A 22244-nucleotide genomic window follows, 5' to 3' on the forward strand; every position below is an offset into this window, starting at 1 on the left:
TTGTATGTGTTTGACGCCCTGAAAATGGTTGTCTTTATTATCAGTAATGACAGAGGTTACTTGTTGAGAGCCTGCCTCGACGTTCTACGTTGTAACGTTAAAATTGGAAGGGTCGAAGTTGATGAAGACGTTAACATCCGAGACGCGGGTGGTGGAGGGAAAATCATTGACAGGAGAGAATTCGAGATATCTCCGATTGCTAAGTCGGGAACTTTACAACCTCATCGTTGCTGCTGTCATCTCCATCTTCGGCGATTCTTCACCTCCATCATCAAGCCCAAGGACAGCATCGAGCACGCGGCCTGACCCAGTAGTAAAAGATGCCAGACTAATCCTGGTTGATCCACTGGAATTTGGAAGGACGGAATCGTCCAATGATAAAGGCCGGGACGTTGATATCTGTGCGGAATTAAGCCTGCTACAACAACACTTACAACCACGGCATGATAAGTCCTGTTAAGAGTTCAAGAGATTTTTACTTGGCATGTCCACCTAGTCTCCCCCTAGCCAGACCAAATAGAAGGAAGACAAGTCGTTTCCTTCTATGTCCACCTCCACCTTAAAGGCGGACTTCGCGATCACGTGTACCGACGCGTGCGGGTAAATTCCCACGGTGTTTGTTGACCAACCTTCTTTAACTCTGTTCATTACCACAACCGAGACACTTCTGCCGACGACCCCAACGACCAGCTCACTATCGAGCTCAACATTTACGACAGCGACGATATCGGTGGTAAACCATATAATAACGCTCACAATGAGCGCACAAATAAATTCCACAGCGTCCCCACAATCACTTCTTTCCAACTCGTCTGATCCTGTTCAATCATCCATCCGTCGCAATTCCGCTATGGGCTGGAGCAAGTCTTCTTCACCGATTGCTAGCACAGGCACAACGCCTCTTCGAATTGCAAAGCGTGATAGCTCTAAACCAGCTTTTCCTCTTGTCGCTCGTCGATCCTCATCCAGTTACAGACATCTCAGAAATAACAATCTTGTTTCCAAATCTCCTTTCAAGTCTTCGATTCCAACGCCGTCCAGACCTTCCACCTCTGCACATAACAACATCCCTCTCCCTAAACCCCCGTCGCGTAGGGTCAGTGGCGAGAAGCGCCCCCGCCCCGACTCCATGCATGACCAAGCTGAAAACGAGCGTCCATTTGCCCTCAAACGGGAGCGCCGTCAGTCGAAAGTCTACCAGGGACTTATGGATAAGGAGCCTGTGACAAAGAGTCCCTTCAAACGTCCTCCTGGCGCCCGAGAAGAAACTCCACCCCCAGTACCCCCCAAGTCTATCCCTATCCCACCAATTCCGGAGCCTTCCGCTGCTAGGAGTGCAACTCCACCGAAGACGATTACCCCCACACGCTCATCGCTCGTTACCAAACGCCTCCATGGTCCGCGAACTGCTGACCAGCCCTCTCTCGAACGCAGGCGCCAGAGGCGAAAAACTGTAACATGGGATGAGCGTTGTGATGTTCTTGAGTTTGACCGCGAGGAAGGGGAAAATGATCCTTTCTATTCTGATGAAGATGACTATGGCACCCCTGATCCTGATCACCGCGACCAGGCAGCCGCAATATTTGGCTCACTTCCTTCTGAGCTCTTAGAGTTAGTAGACCCTCCTGTGACTCTCCCGTCACATATAAGTCTGCCAGCCGTCCGCCCGGATGGCGATGTCCTGGAATTGGACTGTGAAGAAGGCCGGGATAATACCTTCTATTCTGACGAAGATGACTATGGCAGCCCTGGTCACAGCGAGCAGGCAGTTAAAGTATTCGATTCAATTCCCTCTGCGCTCTTGGAGTTCGTAGGCTCCCCTCATAACCCTCCTTCACCCATCGTTCCTCCAGCCGTCCATCAGGAGTCACCTGCCCTACGCCAAGGCTCCCCGGTCTGCGAGTCCACGAGCTCGCCTAACCTTTCCATTGACGGCAGTGCAGGACGCGCCCCAAGGACACGCATCAGCAGAGAGGATATCCATACACGCCTCATGCGGAAACGCAGCTCGGATAGTCCTATGACGTCGGGTAGTATGTCTCAGCAAGACACAGATGCACAACTCCCAAAACAAACCGAGCCCCATGACAATGACATTGCCAATGTAAAGGTTGAAGAAGATGGAGAGTATGAGGAACACGTCGAGCCGATGTCAGTGATGGTGGATATCAGTGCCGAGCTTGCAACTCTTCAAGCTACAGAGCGAAGGTCCCCGAGTCCCAACGTTGCACGGCCGAAGGGCCACGTCCAACTTATTTCTCATCCGCCTGCGAGCATTGTTTCATCACTTGACACGACATGTGACATTTCCAGCAGCTTTGATCTTGGTGACTCCATGAGCTCAGTGCAGCTTAGTGAGGTGCGCTCCGCCCTTGACAAGGTTGCGCAGATGCGCCTCACGCGCAAGCGCAGTGCGGACAGTCCTTCGGTGCTGGGTGGTGCGGCTGAGCCAGCTGCTAATCCAAAGTCTCCCCAACAAATCGCGCCCTGTGACTTTCTCCAGGAGGACAGCATCATCAGTGATGCAGAGACTGAAGAAGATAAAGAACAGGAAAAACGCGTCGAGTCGATGTCGGTGATGACAGATATTAGCGCCGAGCTTGCGACTATTCAAACTGCAGAGAAATGCACGCTTAACTCTGCGGCTGTTGCAGTAAATCAGCAGGGGTCCCCGAATCCTGCCGTCTCGAGGAACTCCCTCGACCTTCTTGCTCCACCACCTACGAACATTGGTCTGTCTGTTGATGCGAGTTTTGAGCTTAATAGCAGCCTTGGTCTTGGTCCAGGTCTCGGAGATTCTGTGAACTCTGTCCAGTTCAGCGAGATGCGCTCCGCACTCGACAGACTCATGGATGATGTCAAAGGCACGGCAAGTAGGAGCTCAAGCCCGAGAAGGCCCACGCACATGCGCGTCGAGTCTGTCACTGAAGGCATCAAAGCAGGGCAATTCGACAACAGCTTTGGTACAGGTGATGAGTCTATGCGTACGGAGACGGATTTTGATGCGTCGATGTCCATGGACAGCCATGTGGTACGGCCACGGGCGGCGCCGTTGCAGCGCGCAGCGACAGACTCGATAGTGTATACTGCCCCAGCGTTCATCAGCCCTGTGCTAGCAGAGGAACGACCGTCGCAGTCGAAGTATGCGATACGTCAGAGAGAGGAGCTTATACTCGAGAAGCGTCGGGCGGCGCGAAGACGGGACGACGATGAGTCGCTGGGATATTATACCCCGCCCCGTGCAGCGCCCGCTGGCAGACCTTCACGTCGGCGGAGTCAGAGTACTGGTGACGCTGGCGCTCCGGCGAAAAACGATATGCTTCTCGACCTCGGTATTTCCGACGGTGAAGGCGACCCTCTAGCTGACAGCATTTCAAAAGAGCTGAAGAAACTTGATCCTGAACATAGGAAAGGGGTCAGCTCATTGGTTTTCTGGTGCATGTTAAGGTGCTTACGTTGATCCTTGTGCAGAAATATCGCATCCGGGAGCATGAGGCGATTTTTGCGTCTGCCGATACCGAGCAGGTCTCTCATATGTCACTTGCTGGTGACGTGAATGGTGGAAAGGCATGGAAGGCCGTCCGACGACCATCGGACATGGTAATTGATTGTTTGCCTCATGTGCCGTTGATTCTGACATTTTTATTGCGCTAGAATGAATATTCCAAGCAAATTAAGGAATATAGGTCAATGGAAAAGCCTGGGAAGGCGCATGGCAAGGTGTTTGTCAGAGGTCGGTGAAATTATATTACCCTCAAGAGTTATCGCTCACAAGATTATTGATGTTTAGTCGTTGGTGTTCGCGGCTTGAAAGTGCCCATACCCCAGCAAGCTACAGCTCTCACGTGTACTTTGAACAACGGAATACATTTTGTTACTACTCCAGAAACCCGCCTATCCAATGATTCGCGCATCGACCAAGAGTTTGAGCTGTAAGTTTGTCACTAATAATTTTGTAGATTATGCTAATCTCACGACAGTATCGAGCACAACAAGCTGGAATTCACTCTCACCCTCAAAGTCCGCCGGGATGCACACATCACCGCCCAATCACAGGCTCTCGTGCCACCACCTGCGCCTCGTGTGCAGCCCCCGACATCCGTACCCAAGTCTAGGGGTGGCATGCTCAGTTTCTTCTCATCATCGCCTAAAAAGCAACCTCGCGCGACACCGACACCCCCTCCACCTGACCCTCCTTATAAACTCCCAGATAATCTCGCACGGTATCTCAAACAAGATGGAACCCTTGCACGTGCATTGATTTCATTCAAAGATGTGGCTGCGAGATGCGATACTCGACTATTCGAGACTAGCTATCCACTAATCGGACAGCGCATCGAAACTTCAGGGGGTCCAACTACCATGGAGCTGGGAGAGATCGTATTGCAGATGTTTAGACTTCCACCTCTACCTGGCGTTCTAAGCAATCAGCTTCCACAAAGTCTCGAAGACTGTCATCGGGGTTTAAGACATGTCGCCTGGCATAAAGTTACGTATTTTGAGGGTACGCTGACGCAGAATGGAGGAGATTGCATGGTACGCGATTTGTTTTTACCATTTCATGAACGGCCACTTAGTTTCACTGCAGACATGGCGGCGGCGGCGTCTTCGGGTGATTGGCGCAAATCTAGTTGCATTCAACGATGTCACTAAGAAGGCAACGGCCACCATCAACCTCAAGAAAGCCATCGCAGTTGAGGACAACCAAGATACACGTACAGGCGCTCTCAGTCCTGCTCGGTCAGTAGATGATTACGACGGGATGTTCGCAGTCGAGCGTTCCTTCCGTCTCATATTTCCTGGAAACCAAAAAATATTCTTCTTCGCGGACACGGATGATGAGAAGGCAAAGTGGTGTGTTCAACTTCGTTTATGCACGTCATCCAGTTGACATCTCTTCCCAGGCTTGATGTGTTCCGTGCGCTTGTCGGGCACATCCCACCGAATCCATTATGGGCAGAGTTAATATGGCAACGACAACAAGAGATGGCGAAACAGCCCCTTACACAGATGTCTTCTTCGAAGATAAGTCCCCGATAGTAATTCCCTTTTATTTTTGCATCTTTCGTCTAGCTTAGTTCTTGTTCGTCGTCTCGTTCTTTTGTGTTTTTCTTTCTTTTTCTTGCAATTTTGTTTTCTGTATTATGCTACAACAACGTCGTAGTCACTCGCATTTGCATGCATATGCTTTCTATGTAACAGTATTTATGCATATAAAGTACAGACATATAGTCTTGCTTCTTGGACCTGACTGACTCGTGAATACTTTCATATCAAGTGACATCTAGTGCACTGCAGACTAACTCGCTCAGACGTACAAATTAAGTATCCTGGTCGCTGGCTGTCAGGATGTCTCTGATTGTGGCAAGGGGTGATCGATGATTAACGTAAACACACTAGCACAGTGCGTGATGTTGCGGAATGCTAAATATGTCGTCCATGATGGTTTTCCTGCTATCGCGTGGGTAGTGTTTCATGGAAACTACAGAGAACTGGAGTTAAGAGCGAAACACAACAGATCTATGCTTTGGACGCTCGCACGTGTCGGGCAATTCGTCGAATGCCATTGAAAAACACGTCCTTGCAAATTCAAGGGGAAACTAGCATTTTTTGGAGGAACACAACACACCCTGGCAATCAGCACAACAGGAACACAGAGCGGAAAATGCATGTCATGATTTGATGTGTGCCGCTGTAGAATGACAGCCGAGCATTACTGAGACTCACGCGGGTGCGTGTTATGCATGGAGCACTGCAGACCATATAAGACTATTTGGAGTTTCTACCAAGTCTAGCGAGGTGGTAATTTATCGACGATCTAGGTTGTTTGCCGCGGACAGGCTGTAGAGTGGAGCAGTGAACACATTATACATTTAACACGCCTGTCCAGAGAGCAACTCACTGCGGTGCGCATGCATTGAAACAAAGTCTCGGCAGCCGCCTGACATTGATTACTGGCTAGCATGTCGCCTGTTGCTGCCCAACACCCTAGCATATTCGAGAGCTCCACTGCACAGACATTTGGGGGTAAGTCTACGCGTGGCATTGGTTAAATGACCTGTGCAGAGGATAATTTTGGGACTCACTTTTCCGAGGTCTGACTTTGACCTTGGCAATGTGGACCGTCATTGCTCCGTAGATCACCAACCTAGTACTCAACCCACACTGCAGCAGAACTGAGGTAGTGTAAGTTTGAGCGAAAACAGGGAGTAAGACTCGTCGTGAGCAAGACTTTAAACACCTGAAAATTCAATACACGTGACCTCAGTAGTAAGACGTGATGCCGTTACGGCGTTAATAGCCCACCCACCTGAATCCCTCCACGTCTACAATCATCTTGAAAGGTTTCCACTACTTTCAGCTTCAGGTAGCAGCCCGTTTAATCTTTGGTATATAGCTGTGAACTGCAAGCACGTACCATATTACCGCTACAGCTGAAGCGCTGAGGTGATGCCTGCACTCAACAAGAACAATTCCGGTGCGCCCACACTAGGACTCTACTTACTTCTGGCTGCAGATTGACCGGCCCCCCACATAGCTGTCAAGCGGATAATGCAAGAGGCAAGGGAACTTGCAAACGATCCCTGCACCGATTATCATGCAGCTCCTCTTGAGGTGCGTGCTCCTCACGCGCACGAGTCTCTTATCCCCGCCGACATATACTTCTCTGGGCTCTGCAACCATAGGATGATATTTTTGTATGTGACATTTACAGATAGTGCGTTGTCATGTCGAATAATAGATTGCAGGAATGGCATTGCACACTTCGTGGCCCCGCTGGTACAGAATTTGAAGGTGGCCTGTATCATTTCCGGATAGTGCTTCCAGCAGAATACCCCTTCCGTCCGCCTTCTCTGATGATGCTTACGCCCAATGGACGGTTCGAATTAAATACCAAGGTACGCCCCTTGCCAATGAGACATCAGAATTATGTTGAGGTTCCGTGGATCAGATATGCATCAGCTTTACAAACTGTTGGTCATCCTATGCGTTGTTGTGGAGTCGATTCACTAACGTCCGTCGTACTCTAGATCATGAAGAGGAATGGCAACCTGCATGGGGTATTCGCACAGGTAATTTTCTGCTTCAATTCGGCGTTAGCGTGCCTTATCTTTTGCATAAGCTATAATCGGACTCCAAGGATTTTTCCCCTTGAAGGGTCAGGCAGCTACTGGTGTTGGTTCTGTCGAATATCCCCTCTCGGAACGTAAGCGTCTGGCCCAGTTGTAAGCATTTGTCTAGATTGCACTTAATAAATCTAACGTCACTATTAAGGTCACGGGAGTGGGTTTGCCCGCAGTGTAATCAGTGTAATCTAAAGCATCTCCCTGATCCCCAGGAGGGACCATTGAAGCATGCAAATGTACCATCACCGTCGTCGACCCCGCCTGCCGACACCGCGGAAGTCGAAGTTGTTCAAGACAACCCGGCCGCCCCCGTGGTATCCACTCCTGTCCGTCAGTCCGATAGGCTCGGAGAAGAGCGACAAATTCACATGCGTGGAACTGCGCAATTTACGCGTCGTAGTTCACATCGGCCTCCCCTAATTCTTGATACTGCCATTTGTGTGCTCCTTGTGTTGGTTCTAGCGTTACTCTGTCGTCGAGTTCTGTGACTAGTACTGGTATAGTATGTTTCGTATTCAGAACTTTGTTGTAAGTATAGTTTAACCGCTCCTGCATGCTCTAGATGATTACACGTTGGATGAATAACCGTCGACCAATATTTTTCCGAGGACTCGATCATTATGTTAACATAAATTTGTCATTGACCCTAGTTATGCGGGGATTCCCCGGGGAAGTGCTGCCGCCGGCGACTTGTTAGTCGTTACGCCTGCCTTGGTTTTAGGGTCTTGACCAGAACAAACTTTATTACTAATACTAAATTTGTGCTTTACCTCCGAAGTACGTGATGGTATTTATGAAGACCCTGCCTTTAAAATCAGGGGAGACCAAGTAATTCGTCTGTTGCAACTCGTCTTGTTCTCATCGACGATGTCAGACGGTCGCTCACGAAACACGCGCAAGGGCAGGTCTGTATCGCTCCATCTCCCATTGAAGCGGTGCGATCCCACGCCAGTACCCCCATCCCTAACAAACTCACCGCACCTCTCGTCGCCGTACAGCATGTTTCGTCGAAAACCAGCCATGCCAAAAACCCCTTCCCAGGAGGATGACGAGTGGTTGAGAGACATGGTGCCCATGGACAAGGAGCCAGGCGCTTTTGATGAAAATCTCTCGAGCGCGTCGTCGCTAGCCACTTTAGTTCAGAAGCAGTGGGAGACATCCGAGTCACAGGAGTCAGCACCATCGTCTTCAGAGAACTCGCTCCAGGATCGTACAACATCACGTCCGAGACCTATCATGCATCGTTCATGGTCGTCTCCTCTAACCCAATCGTCAGTGTTGCCAACCCTCTGACTTGACGGACGGGCAGCCTGAGACACCCGGGGGCGGGTAATATGAGTCCAGCGTCATCGCGGACTTACGTATTCATGGCAATATTCTGCCTTTTTCTGGTAATATCTATTTGTTTGGGTCTTGGGTCTCATCGGGTCTTAGGTTTCATTGGGTCTTAGGTTTCATCCGGGTTTAACTTGTCTTGTGTCCATCCACCTCCAACTATTTCACGCTTGAGTGGTTTACTTTATTTTATACACTCTTACTATGTCTTGTATTATCACTATCACAGATGTCAAAATATGTCTTCATAGAATTATGCACCCTATGTTACAAAAATAGATGTACAAGCGATCACTTCTTCTTACCAGCAGTGATGCTGAGTACAACAAGATCATCCTCCTCCAAGTTATGGCTGGCGATAGTACTGTTATTCGTCAGCATCTTACCCGCATACGATATTCGAACTTTGGAAAGAGGGAGATTGCTGCCAAGAACTTGATTTATCCGATCACGCAGCGTTGAAACCAACAGAGTGAGAGGAAGGTCTGTAACAGTGACCGTCTGGCCATCAAGCTTCCATTCCGGCTTAGACGGGTCGTTGGGAAGTTGCACCAAGAGTGATATGGTGTAGGGATGCATTGCAACCCAGTCTGCTTCGGGATACAAAGCACCACCAGGCAGTTTTGCAATTTTTTGCCGTTTGATAGCAGGCTGTTCTTCCAGTCCTTCCATCTCGTCTGCGCTGCGCACCATACCTGCGTGTGGCGGTGTTCCCACACCACCAGCCATCATTCCTGCCATCCGAGAAGGATGCATCCCGGCGACAGGGGGCTGGTAACCGAACGGCTGCGCAGAGTCAAGACCTTGATAGTGAAGAGGTGGGAGCATAACTGGCGGTGCCTGAGGCGGATATGCTGATGCAGGCTGCGGACCAGATGAAACAGTAGGCAGAAGAGTAAGAAGCGGACCCGGATGATTGCACAGGAGGGGCAGGTAATGATGCGTGAGGAGGAGGTAGACCCGTCATTGCAGGCGGAGGTGCTGACACAGGGCCAATTCCAGGGCCGATCGCATTGGCATCCTGGGGTCCAAGACCCTTTGCACGATGGATAGCAGCAATTTGCTCGTCGAAGTTGACGTTGGTCGAGTATTTGTCCATCGTAGAAACCTTCGTCGCAGTGTGACCATCCCACACAACCTTTTCCCTCTCTTTCCGGCGTTCCTTCTCTTCTTCTTCCTCTTTCTTCCGTCTCTCCTCGTCAGCCTCGGCACCGAAAATGTCCACACGTGTACGGGCCAAGTTTTTGAGTGACGATACTACGTTTGCACCGCGCAGAAGTTCGGACGCTTGAGCTTTACGAGCTTCGATATTGTCACGGTGAGACTTCCACTTGGGATCCAGTAGCTCAATACGCATGTGCTCATCAAGTTCGTCAACAGGAATCTGCTGTCCACAAATCGTGCACGTTGTGAGGGCAGCTCCCTTCTTGGCACCAACTGCAATATTCAATGGTAAGTTGACTATCAGAAGGAACAATGCTGACAACGTACGTTTTGGAACATAGTCTGTCCTGATCTTCATAGGTCCCGAAATGCTGGCACTGGCTTGCATTGCGCGGGCGCGCTCAAGTTCCCTCACTCTCTCCTCATCTTCACTCTTCCTCCTCAGTTGTGCTTCATCGTCCTCGTCATCACTCTGTTCCATTGCAGCGTCCTCATCTTCAACAGCCCCAATCCCAACACCGCTGACAGCTGCGGCCGCTTCGGCCTCTGCTGCAGCCTGTCTGGCCTTGTGAGCTTCTATTTCATCCGCAGTGTTTTCCATGATCATAGCAGCCATTCTCTTTTGAGCGAGTGTCATGCTCTCCACTTCTTGTACGCTCATTGGAGGAGGCAGCTCTGAATTTGCATCAGCAACCGTGAAATCGATCGTTTGAACGATTGCATAGTCATGCCAGTCGATCTCAGCAAATGCACCTAAAGCAAACAATCATAATTGGTTGTCAACACGAGGGAAAAGTAACGTACGTTTTTCTGCTTCCTGGTCATCTTGTCTCTTCTTGTCCTTCTCCCTTTTCAAGCGTTCCCAACGGGCGTGTTTTCTTGACTGCTCTAACGTTGCCCCCTTCGCGCCTTCCTGCGCCCTATTACTCAACTCCGCCAGCATCTCCTTACCTGGATACAAAATTTTGAGGTACTGTTCCACGAGGCGGTTGAAACAACCAAAGAGGGAATGAGTGGGTCGCAGGAAGTCGAACTGATAGTTCCTTCCCTCATTCTGTGAAAGTGTCGCCAAGAATGTCCGTCCGCGACGGGCGGTGAAAAGTGCAGTCAGCTTCATGATATCTCTAGCATAAATCATTAGCCGCATTCTTGCAGAACATAACGAGGCGACGCACAAGTCAATAGGGCTAACATTGGGCATGTCCATAGCAAACTGCGGCTGAGGTGGTTCGACGCCGAGATCTTCTGGAGTCATTGGCATTTCTTCTACCCCGTCCACCTTTTCCTTTTCTTGCGAAGTTTCATCCAGCTCCTCTCCGGCCTCTATCTTTTCCATGCGATGCCTATAGTAAGCATGATAAGGATCCGCGGGGTTGAGAAACGAGAACTTGGGATCCTGACGCTGGTTCTCGCGAATTTTATCCTCAAACTGAGGCGGGTTCGCAGAGCGAGCGACGAACAATGCTGTTCTGTCGATGACAGCTGCAAAAAAGCAAATCTCAGAATAACGAACACGATATAATGGAAGACCTTACATTTGATTTCTGGAGGTGGTAGGATGAGTCCACTGGTAAACCTGAGTGAAGGATCCCGAATGCCATTCTCCATTTCGACATCGCCATTAAAGGCATGTCCGTTCATGACAGGCATCATTTGTGTTTCTACCGCCATAGTTGTTGTCGACGTGAGCGACGTTAATGAAGCCTTGCCTTGAGCCGCCCGACGCCCGTCACTAAGTCTTATCGGAGTTCTAAACGGTGTTGTTCGGCAACTGTCGGCAAATACCTCTTAAGCGACTTCGACTAACTGGCTTGCACACGAAATGTTTGGTGCTTTCCGACCTACGTCGGTGAATCTAGGTGGCCTACTATGGTAAGCCGTGTAGCCCATTCAGCGGCGTTTGCTCATCATATCTGCTGTTCAGGAAGACGCCATGGAAGTTGTCAATCACGCGAAAAGCCAATGCACGTGCTCGTCTGAAGAAAGTCGACGCAGTCATTGAAACAGTCAGAGCAAGTGGCATACAATGCAGTGCATTGGTGAGCTAGTCGGGTTTCTCTCCTTGTATTTCATATGATTTAGATTTTTGTACTTTCAGGAAAAGGCACTGCAGCTGCCTAAAGAACATGAGATGGATCCCAAGGACAAATACACGGTGTTCAGTGCGACCTCACGAGGCTATCGAAAAGGCATTCACAAGGTGCCCAAGTGGACTAGAGTGAGTTCACACTTATCAATTGCATGTTCTGTATTGAAACGTTCACTTATTAGCTCACACTAAGAGTCAACCCGAAGGGATTTTGAGTGATGCCTCTTTACAATTATGCATATAGACTAGTGCGGTATTATACTTTTAATGAGATCGACTAGAAAAGCACCAGTTGGATTTTCCCCTCTTGAATGCCCTTGAGTACATTTGGCGCCCCTAGAACGGTTCGGAATACTTCGACCCGAGTCTCCGGGACATCTAACAAGCTTCTGTTCTTCGGGTCTCGATGTGAGAGATCCAGGATAATGTGTGTGAGCTGAGACACCGAGAGGGCGTCTGAGAAATATTGAGAAAGTGTTTATCACGATATTCCAAGATAGTATCTAGCTCACCGGTTTCACATAGCAGTTTGCCGATTCTTCCAGGAGTCCCAACAGCAGAACCAATTTTTGACCTCTTGAGATAAGAAACGTGCTCTTCCAGCTTAAAGTGTCTCGCAAACAACTTTGCTACATCTGCACCCTTCTCACGACGCAGTCTCTTATCTTTGAGAACTCTGGTCGCATCAGCGACCCGAAGTGCAGCTCCGGCTATGAATAGCAATGTGGGAGCTCCAGCCAATTTGGACCTTTGGGACAGACGGGCGTGTAGTGTCGGGAGAACTACAATACATCAATGTACATTTGCAGAATGTCAGATGAAAAGACATACCGTCGATAATGAATTCAACCAGATTGTCTAATGATCTCGATCCCGTCCATTTCGTCGTGTCCGCGATCGATGATTCTGTCTAGTTGTTAAATTGAGATCATTCTGTGAGGGCTAATATAGTTGAGCTTACCGGGTATCAAGACATCGCCAAGTTCTATCCCAGACATTGCAGGGAAAGCTTTGGCTTGCATAGATGAGACATAGTCTGCGAGTTTGTGAGCAGGTTGCGCTGCCACTGAAAGAGGCTTGATAACCTCGACTGTCTCTGCCAACTTCCTCTGCTGCGAAAGATAGTGATTGTGAGTGAAAGACCAATGATCCGATAGGTGACACAAACCTTGATCTTACGCTCCTTTTCTTTTTCTCTTCGCTTGCGTTTCTTTTCTGTCGTTGTTTTCTCCTTGATATGAACCTCCGCTTCCTCAGCATCTTCATCTGCACTGAGAAGACCACCTATATCGTCGCCTGGACCATTATCTTCCTCGCCAGAGGTAGCGACGAGCTCATCCGGCACGAAGTCATCGTCCAAGTCATCACCCCGCTGACCATTCATGCTGCTGTGAGACAAGTAGCGGTGAGAACAATGATGAAAACAAGCTTTAGAAATGGTCCTTTTTTTGCTTCCGCGATCCGTGATGCCTTGCCGGACGGTGCCGAAGTAGACCCTGTCTAATAACCTGCTCTTGGCCTACTTGTCAGGCCATTACATATACGTTGAACCACTTACGAATTACCAGTGTCAATTGCCTAGGACGCCCTGCCAATCTGATACCATGCAGCTAGCAAGCCCTGACCTCGACGGGCTATCTTCCTTTGTGACCTTTCTCCTATCCTTAACTATGCCTCCAACTGGAAAGTCCTTTTACTACTCTCTTCGTTTCTTATCTGGTCAGTTACAGTCTTTACGCGCCGCGCAAAACAGTCGAAAGAGTCTTCTTCGTTGCTTGTCGAGGGGTCTCCCTCCTACCAAACGCCTCTAAATGGTCCAGACATTCCTCCAGTATATCATCGTCCGTGTTCGCAAATATCTGACAGATCAACCTCAAAGTCGTCTTCGCAAGCTCCAAAAGATCTGATCATGAAAGTCGCTCAAAAACAGGATCATCGTGTGAAGCAACCCTACGATGCTTTTCTTGTTTTGGATGTCGAGGCTACTTGCGAAGAGGGGACCGGCTTTGAGTGGCCTAATGAAATCATAGTTCGTCTCATCTACTATTACATGGGTCCTTTTACACCCAGTTCCTGACCATGTTTTGCTAACATAGGAGTGGCCTGTCTGCCTCATGCGCTGGAAAGATAAATCAGACCAAGGCAAAGCTTGCCAGTTGGAAATCGTAGACGAATTTCGGAGCTTCGTCAAGCCGACATGGAGACCTCAACTATCGCAATTTTGCACGGATCTTACAGGAATCACGCAAGTTCGTCCGATGCTTCTGCTTCGATGCCGTATCATGATCAAGTCATGATTGGATTTTAGACCCAAGTCAACTCAGCGCCAACCTTCCAGAAGGTCCTGAAGATGTTTGCACGTTTTCTGGCTTATCATGGATTAATCGATCCAAAGAATGGGAGACCTATACAGCGCTTCTGCTGGTGCACCGACGGACCTTTTGACATAAGGGATTTTGTCGTGAAGCAATGTTTCATATCAAAAGTCAGTAGTTTAAGCAGATCTACGCAAGCCAACTTAAAAAATCGATCAATCTCATTATCTGGTTATCGATTGTCAGGCGCCTATGCCATTGTGGCTCAAAGGGGATGTTCTTGACGTCAGGAGAGTTGTCTCAGTTTGGGCAGCTGCGTCCGCCAATCCGGACACTACGACCAAGGTGCCTATTAATTTCCGTCGATGTGGACTCATTCATGACGCTCTTATCAGCCCTCGGCACGTTTTCATATTCGATCACTGAACATACCGCAGCAGTTGCAAGCCCTCGGGTTGCCAGAGTTTCAAGGCCGTTTGCACAGCGGTATTGACGTCAGTACCCGACTTCCTCACGCAACTCTGCCTTGCTGATATTCTTGTTTGTCCTCCCACCATCATTTCTTCCCACAGGACGCACGGAACATTGCATGCGTGATGACTGAGCTTGCTCGTCGTGCAGTCCGTTTGGAACCCAAGATATCCATCAATCCAAATCGTCGTTGGAATTGGATGGGAAAGCCTGGAGAGGTTCTCGAGTACACCCTAACGTTCCAACGATGAAATGTGATTGCTTTAGGAGTATTTGTTACCAATTAATAATTTCTAGCACAATGAGAGTAGTGATGTAAAGTTAAAAATACATCAATTTCTAAAAAAGTGTCCATTCCTCTGCGAGCGAACTCTAATAGTGCTGCTTCTGTTTAACCAAGCCGTCTGCGCCAGCAAGTACCACTCGCGGCCACAGTTGGATAAGACGGAACCTTGATATACCAGCTAACTTGGTTCCTGAAAATACATAATTGAGAGATTTCCCGGAGGTGTAGAAGAGCAGTGTATTGGATACACAAGGATGGGAAACAAGGTGTGGGTGGTTTGGCGTCCGACACATCCCACGCTCAATGCGAGATGGAAGATTTACTGACAAAGCGCATTCTCTTCAGCTCCACCAGCAACAAAATTCTGGCGAGTCACTCACAAAGTCCCAAAGAGTTCCGAATGCAGGAATCCCAAGTTCCTTGCAACCATGCTGGATCTCAAAATTGCCCACGTAGTTGGAAGTAATGAAGACAACTTCCGCCTGCCAGGAGTCGTATACCTCCTTCAAGATCTTCATGGTGGGTGGACGACCACCACGGATCTTGGAGTCCCAAAGAAGGAGACGCTCTGGACCGACATGCCTGTGAATGAGACCACTAATGGTTGGGCCGAATGTCTTCTCTTGATCGGAGCCTAGTGGACACGTCAGTAATATGCAGATACCTGAGGTTCAAATTGTCGCACCGATCCAAATTAGGTACCAGTAGGGAGATTGAATGCAAGTAGAAAGGGCAGCGCCAAGACCAGTTCCAGTGCAGATACGGATTCCACGCTTGTAAAGGGTCGACGTATTGGAGACACCAGCGAACTGGAAAAAAAATTGGTAATCTGATCGGAAGAAATTTGGGTTTGGTCGTTTTACCTTCAGCTCACGAGTCCAAATCCTTCTCGGCGGGTCATTGACAAGGCTCTTAGTGAAATCACCTTGCACACCGCAAATCAGGTAGTGATATTTTGCATGGGTACCCTCGCTGCAAAGAGTTAGTAGGATCGCATAGTAACGACACTGAAGACTCACGAGATGATACCGAAAGCGTGATATTCCTTGACAGCTGAACGACTGATACGAGCAAGCAGACCCTGTTGCATACCGCGCTCGAAGCGGAGAACAGCGACTTTCGGAGAGGGCAGTTCAATGTCGACCTTAGCGTGTCTCGTGCAGATCCAAGGTAGGACAATGCTAAAAACGCTGTGAGCAACGCAATTGAGAAGGCAAGTAAAGCATTACTTACAAGACGGACATTCCGACTGTGTACCAAAAGGCTTGCTGTTGGACGACGTATCGACCAACGTGGTCGAACTTTCCGTCCGCAGAATCATAGGCATTGGTCACGATAGTGTATACCCCTTCAAACAATTAGCAGTCGTAAGCTTTGCAACGTTAGAGAACCTACAGGTCATGCACAGGGAAGTCCATCCGAAGAAACGATGATTCCGCTCGAATACACTAGGCGCAGATGTCAAAATGCTGTGATGAATGACCGAAAAGAAGACTTACTTGTGGTGGGTGTTACGGACCCACGGAAGACCAGCACAGATTGTGATGAACAACATAATTGTGGTAATCACACCAAACGCAAGTATAGAGTCGTTGAAGAGATACTTCGTCTTGAATTGATGCACGACCATAAGGACTATCCAAGCTACACCGGAGATTGCACATCCGCTATGGATACCACCAAGATGCTGTAAAGAAATGTCAGCTCCCTGAAATCGCCATTGGAGTTCAAACTGACCTGCAAAGTAGAGGTACACGCAAGGCGGAACCACAGAGGAGTCCACTATAGCAGAAGATACATTAACATCAATTAAAAATGTTAAAAATATATGGTACGAACCTTGGCAAAGAAGGTGTTGACGAACAAATACAAGCAACGCCCGAATATCTCGTTTCGTACAAGAACCGCAACGTTCAAATTGCCGACGACCAAAGCACCAGGATATTTTGCGGCGTATGGCCATTTTCCAGCAATCGCAAAGCCAAGTCCAATGAAGTTGACTATGAAAATGACGGTGAAAAACCGCCTTAATAGATCAGAGTGGTGAGCATTCAACCACATGTGTTGTCAGATAATAACCATACCTATACGAGTTATACCAGATCACCCAGAGGACCCACATAGGTGTACTCTTCTTTGCTGGCTTGGCAGGGGCTGGCGGCGGCTTCGCGACGTTTGAGGGAGTAACAGGCGCATCTTTCTTAAGAGACTGCACGGCAAACACCTCTATGTCTGATGCCTTCTTCTCGTCCTTGGCGAGGTCGGCGATCTGAGGAGAGCGGACATCCAGTGTCCCTTTCTCTGCATCATTGTAAGCCAAAGCAGGTTTAGTAGCCATCGTGTGCTCCGAAGTCGCGAAGAAAGACTACCCGCTGGGCGTAGAGAAAATAGGAAGCGCGAAGCATTAGACATTCAGTTTGAATCCTTTTATCGTCTCGAGACTGCGGGTCCTTTCCAAGATTTTTCCAAGAAGGAAACTTGTGAGAAAGACAATCGAGCCTGTGGATCTCGGAATTAGTCTGTTGCCACATTATTAAAAAAATAAGAATAATGCGACACAGGATGTTCACAGCAAAGACTCCGGCTCCTGGGGACCATTTGGTACTGAGAGATATGGAGAACGTGAAACACAATCACAGCATGATGATCAAAGCCGGATGGAGACTGGTAATGGCAACTCAACTGAATATCTTCTTAGGGTTCCTAGGAGCGCATTGTTTAAAGTGATGCGACTCTCACTGAGTACTGGATCTCGGAGGGCGTCACACGTCGGGTCATTCGTTCGATAACCATGTGCGCGACTCCGACAGGGTTTGGAATTTTCCGCTGTGCAGGAGCAGTTCGCGGGATAGTGACTGAAATAGTTATCCCAACTAACAGAAAATTATTGAGACTTACACATATGCTATTGCTGAAGCGCCGATAGGCCTACGTGCAAGATCACGCCGAAACGTGTGTTCAAGCAGCAAGGTATTCCTGGGAAGATGAAAGCTTGATTTGGCCGAAGCCCCGAAAATGAGAACACACTCCTGTGCTGCTTGAGAACTTGCCTGTCACCGGGAGCAAAATATGTAGATAGCACAGATCTACCAAATAAAATATACATGGGTTCGCAACCTGCGTGGTGATCATGTTCAATGATCTCAGTACAAGTTTAGAGCTATGTGCGAACACCGACATGAAATTCCCAGAAGCCCGTGTGGCCAAAAAGGAAATACTCATTCTTGCCAACTGACTTTCGAGCAAAAATGACAATATATTATATAAATTAGCACAAAAAGTTCATGTCATTAATCTTATCTACTGGGCGAGTTACGCGTGCGTGTTATCAGATAATTATCAGACAACAGTCCTTCAGAAGGCACCCTGTATTTGCCAATACAATATATAGTCAGATTAAGATCGGATCAATCACTTCAACACGGTGCAATATCCAGGAAAATCAAATCTAAATTTGATCTTCGGAATACTCCTAGATCTTACCTACTCAACAGGACGCTTCGAATGAGGAAGAACTCAAGTGATGTGCCTCACCGATTGCTCACCGAACCTCCCAACAAAGTGTCCGAGCTAGTCGGATCAGGGCATGCGGAAGCGAGCGAATAACACAACTTCTTGCATGCACTTGGACTCGGTCAGCATCATTTCGCCTACGGAACAGCGTAACATATAATCAGAATATGCATAACAAATACTGCGGCCACCTGACAGGGTACCGATCAGTTCCCCTCCTCAACAAAATCTCTGAGGCGCCGCAATTGCGCAGAAACTTCTTCTTTAAAGAGACCGATCTCATTGCTGTTCTTGGCAATAGCTCTGATAGTCTCGTCTTTCAATCGTGAGACCTTCGCTATTTGCTCTCGATAGCTGGCAGACGATAATGAAAAAATCTGATTAGCTGAAGGCAAGAAAAGGGACTTACTCGAATTGTAATGCTTGGAGTCTTGATTTTACTCCCATACCGCTCGATAAAGCAGCCGTGCGCGCATGGGCAAGTTCTCTCTCCAATCGGGCAGCCTCGGCATTGCTGACCATAGACTCTTGTTGAGCAGCCTATAACGGCAAAGTGTATCAATGAGAACTATAACACAGTAGTGAGAAGATACGACTCACATCTCGAAGGTCATCTGCCTGCTCGTTCAGGCTCATCACCTTCTTCTCAATTTCTCGCACCTCCTCATCGACATTCTCGCATTCTAAAGTCAGCTTATCAAGCTCGTTATCCACCTTGATGCGCTCGCTTTCAATATCTGCTCGTTCTGTTCTCTTGATCTCGGCCACACTGCTTAGTGTGGGTTTTATGATCTTGCGAATGTCGGAGCCCAGCAATAGCTGTTGAGGATTCGCAGTGGCCGTATTTAGCTCCAACCTGAGGTCGATGTTGTCGAACGGTGGCGGGAGTGGGGGAAACAAGCCCACAGCAGACAGGAGATTACCATAGAGATCCAGTGCCTCTTCTGCCGCAGCCCCACGGTTGGTTGTTATGACTTCCAGAGACATGACTGTCTTGCGCACTTCAGAAATCTTGTATTTGAGGTCCTCCAGATTGCGTGCGAGCGTTTCATGGTCAGTGTTCATGCGAATGACTTCTTCTGGTGTCAAGTTCTGAACTTTGACCACCTCGGTTAGTTTTTCATGCTCGGCTTTGAGTTGATCGAAATTCTGAGCTGAAAGTCAGGGTTCATGATGATTCGCCCGCTACGAGCTTGCATGACGCACATCGAGCAGCGAGTTCTGCTTTCTCGCGAACTACAGATTCAGTGAGCTGTCTTTTTCGTGACTCTAAGCGGTGCAAAACGTCGTCAAATTTGGCTCGATCATCCAAGATACAAGCCCGGATTTTCTGGAGTTTTTCCAGAGGTGCCTAACGGGTCAATGTTTAGCAGACGACATTAGCCGAAGCAATCATACATGCGGCCTACCTTTGATGTTCGAAGTTCGTCCAATTCCTTCATTCCTTGTGCTAGTAGTACTTTCTTATCCTCTAAGTCGCCGACCACCCTCTCGTTCTTTTTCGCTTCAATTCTATCGTCAGAGGGAACTGCTTTTAAGAATACAGAAGACGTACCATAACTAGTTTCCAGTGCTTTGTCCTGTTCGTGGAATACGTCTGCGCCATGAAAAAAGGCAACATAGGCTTCTGAAAAGTATTCGAATGCAAGTGCCTGATGATGAATAGGGTCGCTGAACTCTTCGGGAATTCTATCGACAATTTGTAATGTGGGATCATCCTCGCTCTCCAAGTAGTTCAGCCGAGCCTGGACCAATTTATTAATGCAAGGTTGTCTATGGTTTAAGTGTGAATAACCTTTCCCATCTCGACGAGCCAATGCAAAGCTGCCAGCAGAGTAGGCCATGAATGCATACTGCCCGGAGCAGCCAGCCATTTGTTGTCAATTTGTGCAGCAAACGGGTATCGCAGGGCTTTGAGAGCGGGTTGAAATTCATCCTCGAAGCGAAGGCGAGAATCAAACGGGTATCCAGGATCCACGATAGTCACAAGATGTTGGAACATGGCTCGAAAATCTTTGCCGGTGATGTTCGATAGCGTTTGCATAGAGATGTCGAATTCTGTCGCTTGCAGCCAAGAGTATATCTCTTGTTTCATTTTCGATTGGTATGAGCGCTCGCGAATTGGTCGTGGGTCCTTGAATGTTTGACTGCCGGAAGGAGGGGCAAGAGACGCACCACCTGTCCATACCGAACCCCTCCTGGAGGAGCTGAGAGTAGGGTACAGTTCGAAAGGAACGTTGGCGAGATTGGAGAAGACACTTACTTAGTTAAAGGGGTACGCCCATAATTTGGTTTACTCGTACTTTGTAGCAGTGGATTCACATTCTGCGACCGATAAGCAGAATGTCCTGTATTTGAGCTAGAACCTCCCGGGGGTAAATAGGGTGTGCGGGCTGCTGGGCCAGCGAGCGACATGCGCATAGCAGACGACGATGCTTTCTTTGCTGTTGATGGCATTGGTAGGCCTGACCGAGTGTTGCCATATATATCAGTGGCAGGTTGCATGGTCGAGCGGCGGAGCAGTTCTGACATGTCGCCGACGAGTAATAGGAAGTTGATGTGCTGGACGCGTCGTGCGTCGCGATCAGCAGTAAAACAAGTGTTTGTGTCATATGCACGTGACCGCGCCACTAGACCCCTTTTTAAAATATTGTTATTACTTTTGATCTTATCTATATACTACCTGCAATTGCTATCTACTGCGTCCTCGATCCAGGAGCTGCGTAACATGTCCAACCGCCATACTCCAGTGACTCTCTTTGGAGATAATGGAATGAGGGCCAATCTACCTTTAAACTTGATCAATGTCGCGTATGGCTCACTCTTGCTAAATGCTTTGTCTCACTGACTGACCAAATTAATCTTAGAGACACGCAGGAAATTCCAAATTCTCAGGAAATATTCGTGTACCGTGACTCTGGTGCAAGCATTATCATCGACATCCTCCAAAAAGTCGATATCGAAGATCCGGAAGCGGCAGCAAAGTTAGTGTCCTTCCGTTGCGGCTGCACGTGTGCTTCAAGAAGCTCTGATGCAGGATATCACAGATTCCACCTCGATGCAATAGCAGAAGACAATGATTCAAGGGAATATAATTCCAGCATCGTTCAAAGACCCATCACCAACGAACTTCGTCCAATTGTGCTCGACGGACGCCAGGTTCTAAAGAAGGCGGGGTCAATTCACCACCTTCGCACTCTATTTGCTCTTTTCCGTGTCAAAGGAAAGAACCACGATGTCGTCGTCTCTTTCAACATTCCAACTGAAACGGGACAAGGACGTGGAAGAAATGGAGCCGTTACGACGGAACAGGAACAGCTCATCGCATTAGATTTCTACGGGGCAGTGGATTCTCTGAGAATTGTCGATTACGACCTTTTTGCAGTCTAGACTTCCTACATAACGGGCTCTACAGTTCAACACAACTTTATCGGACCCGATCTTCAGATCTTAACGTCGATATCTTGGGGTCAATCTCTCATGAGTGTTATGAACGTTGTTTTCAGACACTCGATCTCTATCTCATACATATCAGCGCTTTGATTGCATCCTTTATCATCAACTTATCGCACTCCTAATGGAGCACCTCGTGGAAAGATGTACATAGGATCAGGGGTGCTTCCTCGTTTCCGCTCCATACCGTGAAATGGGGGCCGCCTTCCGCATGGATGTAGTCGCCAAACGTCGATCTCACTTTCAGGGTTTCTAATAGGTCAGATGGGAACCAATGAGAACTAAGACTTCTTCCCATTTTGACAATGCGGTCCCAGTGGGAACGACAACATGTATCCGGGCATATCATGGTGTATCATGCTTCCACCAGGACAGTACGTCATGTACAGGGGAGAGACTCATCGAGACACAACGGGAATGGTTCGGGAATAGGAAACGGAAATTATATGGTATATCAGATCAACGATAGCATCAACGATCACATCCGCGAG

General features: G+C 48.4%; 11 protein-coding genes across 11 annotated transcripts; 6 read left to right on the forward strand and 5 right to left on the reverse strand.

Annotated features, from left to right (window-relative positions):
* Nucleotides 1-1390: 1390 nt before the first annotated feature.
* BJ212DRAFT_1253071 (uncharacterized protein) lies at nucleotides 1391-1549 on the forward strand (the record flags this gene model as incomplete). The annotated part of the gene is made up of 1 exon (XM_041329735.1): nucleotides 1391-1549. A coding segment is annotated over one exon (159 nt), but the record flags the coding sequence as incomplete, so codon positions are not given.
* A 1894-nt stretch (nucleotides 1550-3443) lies between these two features.
* Nucleotides 3444-5209, forward strand: BJ212DRAFT_4722 (uncharacterized protein). The gene is made up of 5 exons (XM_041343287.1): nucleotides 3444-3733; nucleotides 3791-3932; nucleotides 3981-4536; nucleotides 4589-4854; nucleotides 4905-5209. Exons 1-5 carry the CDS (start codon nucleotides 3691-3693, stop codon nucleotides 5038-5040), a joined length of 1143 nt encoding a protein of 380 aa, XP_041199620.1. The 5' UTR covers nucleotides 3444-3690; the 3' UTR covers nucleotides 5041-5209.
* Nucleotides 5210-5769: 560 nt separating this feature from the next.
* BJ212DRAFT_1257858 (uncharacterized protein) lies at nucleotides 5770-6129 on the reverse strand (the record flags this gene model as incomplete). The annotated part of the gene is made up of 3 exons (XM_041329895.1): nucleotides 5770-5841; nucleotides 5903-6033; nucleotides 6087-6129. The coding sequence occupies 3 exons, from the start codon at nucleotides 6127-6129 to the stop codon at nucleotides 5770-5772; spliced, it is 246 nt and encodes an 81-aa protein (XP_041199621.1).
* A 178-nt stretch (nucleotides 6130-6307) lies between these two features.
* BJ212DRAFT_1491423 (ubiquitin-conjugating enzyme/RWD-like protein) lies at nucleotides 6308-7615 on the forward strand (the record flags this gene model as incomplete). Its single annotated transcript, XM_041341493.1, has 7 exons — nucleotides 6308-6615; nucleotides 6687-6698; nucleotides 6750-6899; nucleotides 6953-6974; nucleotides 7032-7073; nucleotides 7124-7226; nucleotides 7276-7615. Exons 1-7 carry the CDS (start codon nucleotides 6553-6555, stop codon nucleotides 7613-7615), a joined length of 732 nt encoding a protein of 243 aa, XP_041199622.1. The 5' UTR covers nucleotides 6308-6552.
* Nucleotides 7616-8753: 1138 nt separating this feature from the next.
* BJ212DRAFT_1443034 (Pre-mRNA splicing factor PRP21 like protein-domain-containing protein) lies at nucleotides 8754-11297 on the reverse strand (the record flags this gene model as incomplete). The annotated part of the gene is made up of 6 exons (XM_041337766.1): nucleotides 8754-9316; nucleotides 9345-9899; nucleotides 9954-10379; nucleotides 10431-10750; nucleotides 10802-11108; nucleotides 11162-11297. 6 exons carry the CDS (start codon nucleotides 11295-11297, stop codon nucleotides 8754-8756), a joined length of 2307 nt encoding a protein of 768 aa, XP_041199623.1.
* Nucleotides 11298-11448: 151 nt separating this feature from the next.
* On the forward strand, nucleotides 11449-11930 carry BJ212DRAFT_1294224 (mitochondrial 54S ribosomal protein YmL31; the record flags this gene model as incomplete). The annotated part of the gene is made up of 4 exons (XM_041332192.1): nucleotides 11449-11498; nucleotides 11551-11665; nucleotides 11725-11844; nucleotides 11898-11930. 4 exons carry the CDS (start codon nucleotides 11449-11451, stop codon nucleotides 11928-11930), a joined length of 318 nt encoding a protein of 105 aa, XP_041199624.1.
* A 62-nt stretch (nucleotides 11931-11992) lies between these two features.
* Nucleotides 11993-12818, reverse strand: BJ212DRAFT_1257589 (U3-containing 90S pre-ribosomal complex subunit-domain containing protein; the record flags this gene model as incomplete). Its single annotated transcript, XM_041329870.1, has 4 exons — nucleotides 11993-12171; nucleotides 12228-12497; nucleotides 12547-12621; nucleotides 12677-12818. Coding segments are annotated over 4 exons (666 nt in total), but the record flags the coding sequence as incomplete, so codon positions are not given.
* A 569-nt stretch (nucleotides 12819-13387) lies between these two features.
* On the forward strand, nucleotides 13388-14984 carry BJ212DRAFT_5386 (ribonuclease H-like domain-containing protein). The gene is made up of 6 exons (XM_041343438.1): nucleotides 13388-13744; nucleotides 13812-13964; nucleotides 14057-14200; nucleotides 14277-14375; nucleotides 14468-14524; nucleotides 14603-14984. Exons 1-6 carry the CDS (start codon nucleotides 13625-13627, stop codon nucleotides 14750-14752), a joined length of 723 nt encoding a protein of 240 aa, XP_041199626.1. The 5' UTR covers nucleotides 13388-13624; the 3' UTR covers nucleotides 14753-14984.
* A 144-nt stretch (nucleotides 14985-15128) lies between these two features.
* Nucleotides 15129-17125, reverse strand: BJ212DRAFT_1257263 (uncharacterized protein; the record flags this gene model as incomplete). Its single annotated transcript, XM_041329842.1, has 10 exons — nucleotides 15129-15421; nucleotides 15473-15596; nucleotides 15651-15759; nucleotides 15807-15968; nucleotides 16021-16135; nucleotides 16183-16235; nucleotides 16287-16474; nucleotides 16525-16569; nucleotides 16627-16813; nucleotides 16872-17125. The coding sequence occupies 10 exons, from the start codon at nucleotides 17123-17125 to the stop codon at nucleotides 15129-15131; spliced, it is 1530 nt and encodes a 509-aa protein (XP_041199627.1).
* Nucleotides 17126-18213: 1088 nt separating this feature from the next.
* Nucleotides 18214-20905, reverse strand: BJ212DRAFT_1420419 (HEC/Ndc80p family-domain-containing protein). Its single transcript, XM_041337627.1, has 8 exons — nucleotides 20564-20905; nucleotides 20096-20507; nucleotides 19856-20045; nucleotides 19710-19804; nucleotides 19507-19651; nucleotides 18901-19454; nucleotides 18710-18840; nucleotides 18214-18654 (listed from the first exon to the last, which is right to left on the reverse strand). Exons 1-8 carry the CDS (start codon nucleotides 20830-20832, stop codon nucleotides 18507-18509), a joined length of 1944 nt encoding a protein of 647 aa, XP_041199628.1. The 5' UTR covers nucleotides 20833-20905; the 3' UTR covers nucleotides 18214-18506.
* BJ212DRAFT_1308214 (uncharacterized protein) lies at nucleotides 20906-21918 on the forward strand. The gene is made up of 3 exons (XM_041333884.1): nucleotides 20906-21111; nucleotides 21168-21284; nucleotides 21348-21918. The coding sequence occupies exons 1-3, from the start codon at nucleotides 21029-21031 to the stop codon at nucleotides 21688-21690; spliced, it is 543 nt and encodes a 180-aa protein (XP_041199629.1). The 5' UTR covers nucleotides 20906-21028; the 3' UTR covers nucleotides 21691-21918.
* The last annotated feature ends 326 nt before the right edge of the window (nucleotides 21919-22244 follow it).

The sequence above is a fragment of the Suillus subaureus genome (genome assembly GCF_016647635.1).
Source record: "Suillus subaureus strain MN1 chromosome Unknown BJ212scaffold_1, whole genome shotgun sequence".
NCBI lineage: Eukaryota > Fungi > Basidiomycota > Agaricomycetes > Boletales > Suillaceae > Suillus > Suillus subaureus.

Bases quoted from the DNA above. Each gene is read 5' to 3' on its own strand.
- BJ212DRAFT_4722 (XM_041343287.1), top strand. From the start codon at position 3,691: ATGGAAAAGCCTGGGAAGGCGCATGGCAAGGTGTTTGTCAGAG. The intron at 3,734-3,790 runs GTCGGTGAAATT...ATTGATGTTTAG, and splicing joins TGGCAAGGTGTTTGTCAGAG to TCGTTGGTGTTCGCGGCTTG. The intron at 3,933-3,980 runs GTAAGTTTGTCA...ATCTCACGACAG, and splicing joins ATCGACCAAGAGTTTGAGCT to TATCGAGCACAACAAGCTGG.
- BJ212DRAFT_5386 (XM_041343438.1), top strand. From the start codon at position 13,625: ATGAAAGTCGCTCAAAAACAGGATCATCGTGTGAAGCAACCCTACGAT. The intron at 13,745-13,811 runs GTTCGTCTCATC...TTGCTAACATAG, and splicing joins AGTGGCCTAATGAAATCATA to GAGTGGCCTGTCTGCCTCAT. The intron at 14,376-14,467 runs GTGCCTATTAAT...AACATACCGCAG, and splicing joins ATCCGGACACTACGACCAAG to CAGTTGCAAGCCCTCGGGTT.
- BJ212DRAFT_1420419 (XM_041337627.1), bottom strand. From the start codon at position 20,832: ATGTCAGAACTGCTCCGCCGCTCGACCATGCAACCTGCCACTGATATA. The intron at 19,652-19,709 runs GTAGGCCGCATG...TTGACCCGTTAG, and splicing joins ACGAACTTCGAACATCAAAG to GCACCTCTGGAAAAACTCCA. The intron at 18,655-18,709 runs GTAAGTCCCTTT...ATCGTCTGCCAG, and splicing joins CTCCAAGCATTACAATTCGA to CTATCGAGAGCAAATAGCGA.
- BJ212DRAFT_1308214 (XM_041333884.1), top strand. From the start codon at position 21,029: ATGTCCAACCGCCATACTCCAGTGACTCTCTTTGGAGATAATGGAATG. The intron at 21,112-21,167 runs GTATGGCTCACT...AATTAATCTTAG, and splicing joins TTAAACTTGATCAATGTCGC to AGACACGCAGGAAATTCCAA. The intron at 21,285-21,347 runs GTTAGTGTCCTT...AGGATATCACAG, and splicing joins GATCCGGAAGCGGCAGCAAA to ATTCCACCTCGATGCAATAG.